We start from the raw sequence: 7,568 nt of genomic DNA, 5'->3' as shown, positions 1-7,568 counted from the left end.
CAGGTGAGAATGTATGGACATGCAGTGAAACCCATTATGATACACAGCTAATACATGCTAGGAAAATTAAAATAGGAATTCTCAATTGATCTGACCAACAACTTAATCAGCCTTTTTGTGGAAGATAAATTCCACATATACTCCCATAGCATGTGAGAAGTTATATCCCATAATAAATTTGCCTGAGAGTGAAATCTTTCCTCCTTAATTTGCCTAAAGACAGTTGCAATACTACTGAGAATGAATTTAGCCAGTCATTTTGCCACCGAAATACAATTGCAGGAGAGCTGGGGTGTCTCCACTTATGCCTACGTTTTAAATGTGCACATTTTTAAGAATAATCATTTCTTGCTTTTAAGGTTGAAGGCAAATTGTAAATTTGTATTCATTCTTGAGTTACTACTGCTCGGTTGCCACCACTCTTGTATTTACATTTATGTCTTGAAATCATTACACATGTATACTTGCTGGAATTCCATATATTAATCAAGCAATAGAATTGATTTACCTACTTGACTTGTAGACACGAGTTTGGTGTGTGTGGGTGTGTGTGAAATATTCTTGTCTACAGAATAGTTGTTGTTATATTGAGTCATGAGTATTTTTATTCTTCTTGTGTTCTCACCAGAAAAAAAGGCTGCAAGCTGCTGATCCAGACTTACCCAAGTATAACCCAGTTGACTGCAGAATTCAGGCCTTAATATTGGCCACCTATATGCAGATAAGGCACACACTCTTCACTTTCTTTCCCCTTCATTTTGTGAGGCCCAGCCTCTATTCTTGGCAGTAGCTACTTTATAGACTTTTTCTTCCCTCCGTTATTCATTTGAATAACAAAGCATTAGACAGGTATATTTCAGTAACATCAGAGCAATAAAGTCTACTCCATATTTCCACTTCTGTGAAGGGATGAGTAAGGATCCTTTTCAAAGTACATTCTCACTAGTGAGGACTCCCTAGGTGCATCCCCATGATGTGGAAGAAACACTAAATGTTCCCTGGCCTGGATCCCCCTCTCTCGTTGCAATAAAACATGGAGACCCCAACTGTCATACCCATGGCAACAGACCTAGGATTATAACTGAAATCTTCTGGTGATAGGACAGTTATAAAGCCAAACTCTGGGGTTGTATAGATACACTTTGAAAACCAGGGCAAGTGTATGAACTAGGTACTGACAGATTTGTGATGGTCTCCTTTTTGAATTCTATGTCTATATCAAGAATTTCCTGGATGTTTATTATTATCAACATGGCCTTTTAAGGTGAGTGCAAAAAGTTTTCCATAATTCAGTGGCTCAAGGAGCACTGCTTATTTAACTATTATATGATTTCTTATATCAGAGTAGATTGAAATTTTAATACAAGTCACCATATAGCTTCAGGTATATTCTATCCAGTCTATGATTAACATCAATTGTAATTTGTTTTCTCTTGTATTTTTAAGTACATCAGATATATAAATACTTTGTGGTATAGAAGATCATAAGGAAATACATGATGATAATTTGCCTCTGTTTGCTCTATATTTGATGCATTGTATCCTTTTCCTAGACCTTATGAAGAGTTGTTTGAAGAGTGAAGATACTGAGAGGGAGAAATATATGTAAGATTACTGAGTGTGACTCACACTCAATTAGATAACGCTGATGTTTGATACATCCAAAAGTCCTTAACCGGGGACATAGTTCCACTTAACGTAATTTTGTAGCTTGGGGTTTGATTCCCTTGGGTAACATGAATGCTATACGAAGATTGAGATGGGATGAGACCTCCCATAAATAAAGGGCATAGATCCAGTTGATTGCCGTGCAAATGAGAAAAGAAACACCAGAGTAAGAAACAGTGATGAACTATTTAAAACTTTTATATCTTAATAGAGGAAAAGAGAGGTGGAAAACTACTTAAATCAAGCAGCCCACATGAGCAGTAGACTTAGTGAAGAAAGGGTGTACAGAGACAGACAGGCAGGAGGCAGAGGCATTGCAGGTTCTTCAGAAGTGATCTTGAGAGAGCCGGAAGCATGGTGCACAGAAGCAGCTGCACATCCTCCTGTTGCTGCAGAAGGCTAAAGTGGGTCATGAGAGTCTCTGCTGCACACTCAGAGATCCCTCCTCCTGTTCAAGATTGGCTGGGTCCTCTGGGAAACATGACTGAGGCCTTCTGCTAGGGTGACTCCAGTTCCCAAAAGAGATCCACAGACTGAGAAAATATGGAGGAGACAAGCTAAATGTTGAAGATGCAGGAGGAATCAACACACAAGGTGCTCATCTCTAAGAAATGAAGGAGAGGGGGTAGTGAGATCATTTAGGTAGGCTCATGTGTCCATAATACATTTTTTATTAATGTAAGAAAATTAATAAATATCTTCTAGCATATCATAAGTAAGTTTCCATTGGCTCAGGTAATGGTATATTGAAGGGGGAGCACTGAAAATCTCATCTTCTAAATTATTTCAGAAAAAGATCACCCATAGAATGTATTTCACCTTCCTAGTTCTTGAATCTCTCTTACCCAATGAAACAAAGTGAACGAAGCTTTAAAAACTATTAACAAATATATTTATTGTGGTGGCTTTCTCCCCTACTAGATACACCTTGTTAGAAAGTAGTATCCCTTTAGTTCCAGATGGACCCTTAAGCAGGTAATAAAATCGTTTTTCCTTCATTAAGAAAGAAAACACACACTTTTGCAAACATGTCACATTCTCCTCACTCTAGTTTTGTTCTCTATAAAGTCAGAATTTTCTTCTAATAAGTATGTTTTTGCTTTTGGAAGAAAGTTACAGGTACATGTTTACAGACTTATATAAACCGAGGTGTAGCAGGCGATCAACCACACAGTGCTGCCATAGATTGGAGACCTGTTCCAGGTGAGCACAACCCTTCACAGTACTGAAAAGCAAAGATGGTCTCCGGCTCTGTCACTTCGTCCACAGCTTGCCTCACTCCGTTCCCACACAGTACATTTAATTCTCTTATATATGCTCAGTTTCTTGCAGAAGTACAGGATGAGGGCAATAGAAGTCATCTTTAAAATACTTGTTTCTTTGATGATAAACTCTAGGATTTCAATTACCAGGCCTTAATTCTGAGCATTCACTAGATCTCCTGGACAAATCCACCCTGTGCTTGGAGCGATGTTTCTCTCTCCTGACCTTTCCTTGGAGGGATACTACATCTTGAAGTTGCAGAATTATCTTTTGCTTCTTAAAGACAATACTCGAAGAACAATTTTTTTTAATAGGGAAAAGATGTTTTTTCTCTGGGTGTCCTCATTACATTGAGGATAGCTTATAGCTTATTGATAATTATGTACAAATTTTCTCATCTTTTAAAAATACACAGAAGCACAAAAGATAACCATCTAAAAGTATCCCTTCTTTGAACGTTTGGCTCTTTGCTTTTAACTATGCTTGTATGAAGAATATAGCAACTATTCGGAATGTTGTTTAGACAGAGCGGTAACTGATGTATTGTCCATTTGTGACCCTAATGGCTGGAACACCTGTCCTGGGCATCTGGTTGAGATAGCAGCATCATGAGTCTACAAGAACCTCACAGGACCCTCTAGTGTACAGTGCTGACTGATACCGATTTTTGTTGTTTATCTTGGGCTTTTCTCGTCTGCTGCTGCTGTCTGTCTTTGCTTTCCCGCTGCTCTGGGGTCTCTCTGCTGGACTCCAAACCTTTGCTGTCAGAACTTGTATCCTTTCTTTCCTCTTTATTGAGTTTTTTCCGTTTTCTCTCCCTTCCTTTTTTACCTGAAATAAAAGGACATTGATTTAATACATTTTATTAAATTATATTCTCTTTGCTTATTCTAACATTAAAAATAGCAGTTTTTTTCTCAAGTTGCATATTATACTCAGAAATAACAAATATATACTCTTTAAACCTTTCTCTTAGATCCTTTTGTCAAACCAATGGAATTTTTATGCCTAAAAGAATGAATGGATTTATTTTACATGATAGTCACTTATGTATACTGAAAGGGAAACTTACATAGATTTTTTTATCCATCTGAAAACTCTATTAATTTGTACATTTATCTGGTTTATATTTAAGGCACTATTTTATATTCAAATTTACAAATATCAGTTACATATTTCCAAGCTGTGGTGACATCTGCATGTTACCTAAGAGAAGGGAATTAATTTGTATAACAAATCTGAAAATAATAGTCCATAATGTATACCAAGGTAATTATGCTTTTTATTTTAGTACAAACTGAAATTACTTTGCATCGCAGTTTCTCTGTATGCATGGTGTTGAGTACAAGTTATCAATACTGTTATGGTGTAAATTACAGGGACTCTGTTTTTAATCAATCAAGCAGATATTTCTCCGATGTATGCTGAATTCTACGGAAGGTCTTGACCTTGAACTGGGTTTGTAGTATAGATTTAGTTCAGACTAATATATGAGGTAGTTTCTTAAGTGAAATCATGACACTACAAAGGTTGATGTAGGTTGGCATTTTGCTCTACATGGAGCCACCAGCATGAACATTAAATTTTATTCAACTGTATTAGATAACCATGAAAATTTTTGGTTGGTGAGTATTTTACCAAGACACTAAATTGGACACTTTTCCCCCTATTTCCTTAAGAATAGGGAACTAACTTTTGCCAGATGAATTTTTACATAAATTTTATAATTTTTAAGGAACACGTATGTACCAGTAAGAAATTATTTATACCCAAATAAATTTATAACAAATGAAAACTTGGAGCCAATCAGTCTCCAAAGTGAGACAAATCTTGAATGTTTATCCCATACCCAGAGCCACACAAATTTAAAATCAGTCTGCCTACAATGCGGCATTATGGATGTAAGAATTTTGGAAAAATTATTTGTGTGAGAGAACCAAAATATTTTCATGTCCTGAAACAGGCTGCAAATATTGAATTCAGTGGTTTGGCTCCTTTTTTTCTTGTGCTTTGGTTACAGAATCCCAGGGAGTGGTGTTATTAATACTTCATATGTATACTAGGTCACTGCACTTTTTTGTATTAATAATTTTATGCCATGAATAGCTTTGTCATGAGACTGTATTTACAAAACCTTCAATCACTTCATGAAAACTTGCCTTGTTGAGTTTAGCAAAATACATGTCCAATTTATGAATGCTGGTAGAACTGTTAATAAAAATGAGAGTTCAGAGGAGGGTAAAGTAAGTATCAAATTATTTGAGGCACATAGAGTGAGACAAAACAGTCAACTATTACGTTGAAGCGGAACTACTGATCCACTGATTAGCCAATTTCAGTTTTCTTTTCACTTTGAGGTTTGTTGTGGTATTTGGAAGACCTCTACTGATAGATCCCAGGTCTTTTTTGTTAGTTTTAATGACCACACTACATATTTGCAGAGCTGACTTAATTGAGGTAAGTAAACAACAAGAGAAAAACATGAATAGAAAATCTCCCTTTGTGACTATGTGGCATAATTTAAACTCCACAAAGCGTCACAGGTTGATAGAACTCTAGTTTGCATGCTCTGAAGTTTCTTCTCAAGAGACTCTTGCAAGCATTGAGTGACATACTATTGAGTGGCAGGCACCTCAAGGGTGTTAGAGATCAATTTTTAAATAAAAAAGACAACAAAAATTATTTCAATGTTCTACAGGACTTAATGACTTCAAACAAAATGTTACTTTTATGAAAATTACCCAGAAGTTCCGTGTTTGACATTCTCTTGATGATGACCCAACATATGACAGCTGTGATCCCAGCTACAATGTTTTAGAAACATAAGAAATATATTGTTTCTTCCTTGGTCATGGCTTGATTTATATGTTTTTCCCCCTCCATTTGTGACAGCACATTCAACTTCCAAAGCATTTCTGCTTATTAGCAAACTTATAGATTATTTCTTAAGATAGCCAGAAACATATTTGCAAAAGTCTTGAAGTTCAGTATTATGGCTTTATTATCCAAGAAATAGCTATTTACTCTGGGTAGGGTGTGGAAAGGGAGGCTCTACTACAGCCATAGGAAACTACCACATTGTACATGGTTGCTGCCCAATAGAAGGTTATTACAGAAGAGAAAAAAATGGCATTATTTTTTTCTTCATAGGCCATGTGTTAGTTGTTGGAAACATTCACAATTTTTTTCTGCATAAAAATATATTTTACTCTTGTCCAAGAAATAAAATACAAATGCCTAGAGTGGCTGCAGTCCATTAAAAATCACGTGCAATTTGGGATAATTTTGTAAGGTTTTCATTAAATGGCCTTCTCTGTCTATTGTAGTGACTTGCTGAGTTTTCATTGATGTGGTTAATAGCTATTTTGTGACTCTTTTGCAATTTTGCAAACTAAGCATTCCAATTAAAACAATCTGGTGTGTGTGTGTGTGTGTGTGTGTGTGTATTGCCCTTTGCTGAATATACATGTATATGATACTCATGTGAAGTGGTCTAATGATTGAAAGAACATTCATTTTTTCCCACTGTTTTAGGTATAAGGAGGAGGTTTGAGTAGAAATCAAAGAGATATTGGTATTACGAGTTGAGTACAATCTTAGCCTGCTAGGATTTGAATGTCCTCCCTTTTGAACTCATGGTAAAATTTAATTGCCAGGTAATCACATTTTTAAAGGGACCTTCAAAGGGTGATTGCATTGTGATAACTCTACCCTCATAAATAAATTTGTGATGCTATCATGACAATAAGTTATTTCAGGATTAGATTACTGATAACAAGAATGAGTTTGGTCCCCGTTCCTCTCTCTGCCTCACACAAACCTACCAAACTTTCTGCCATTTACCACGTAGTCACGGAGTCCTCATAAGACACTGGAGCAGCAATCTTAGACTTTTTACCTTCCGATCCATGTGATAAGTAAGCTTCTATTGTTTATTACATAACCTGTGAGAGACTTTTTAGAAAAACAGAAACTAGAGCAAGATGGTCCTTGTAGAGAGACACTTGCTGTGAAGTTTTAGAATACCATCCTTAGGGCCAGAACTCCCTGCTCAGCTAAGTCTATTGCAAGTAGTTGCATAATCTTTTGCAAGTTTCTGATAAGCCTCGGGATTAACTGATACTTCAAGTAAAAATAAACCTTTCTCTTTGCTAAACGTTTCAAGGCTAAGTAAGACGCTTGCAGAGCACTTACCATGGTACCTGACATGTTAGTCATGCGTAAAACAGCAGCTAATGTGATTATAAAGCATGGACATGTTGCAAGTTTTCACTCCACGCCAAAGATATGTTTTTGCCTGAGCTTAAGCATGAGATGGTTCCATGCCTATACTGAGGTGGAGGCAACCACAGACTTCACAGAAAGCCCAGGTATCAGGTAATAGAGACTTACTGCAATTCTTTAGATGATGTTTAAGTCAAGCCTAAAAGAATTTGTTTTAGACAAGCGTTTGTGAAGCTGATGAAGGAAGAGGGCAAGGTAGGCAGTGAACGATATGTCAACATGTGACAGTGTGCAAGGACATGGTGACCTAGGACACTGAAAGTACACCTCCTTGGTTTGGTCAGAGTCTATATATAGGAAGTTACGGAGATGCACTGGATTCAATTGCCATGTTCAGAATTTGTCCTAAAGCA

General features: G+C 36.6%; 1 protein-coding gene across 1 annotated transcript in view; it reads right to left on the bottom strand.

Moving 5' to 3' along the window:
* Positions 1-2,543: 2,543 nt before the first annotated feature.
* The window catches only part of Rspo3 (R-spondin 3), an 85,457-nt gene continuing 80,432 nt past the window's right edge, over positions 2,544-7,568 (bottom strand). Inside the window, exon 5 of the mRNA XM_050138184.1 lies at positions 2,544-3,762. Within this exon, the coding sequence (XP_049994141.1) occupies positions 3,569-3,762 (194 nt within the window). The 3' untranslated portion in view covers positions 2,544-3,568. The remainder of the gene's footprint in view (positions 3,763-7,568) is intronic.

This window comes from Alexandromys fortis, unplaced genomic scaffold (assembly GCF_014885135.2).
Source record: "Alexandromys fortis isolate MF-2015 unplaced genomic scaffold, M_Fortis_MF-2015_v1.1 scaffold_14, whole genome shotgun sequence".
Taxonomy (NCBI): Eukaryota; Metazoa; Chordata; class Mammalia; order Rodentia; family Cricetidae; genus Alexandromys; species Alexandromys fortis.
This window is presented reverse-complemented; position numbering and strand designations above follow the sequence as displayed.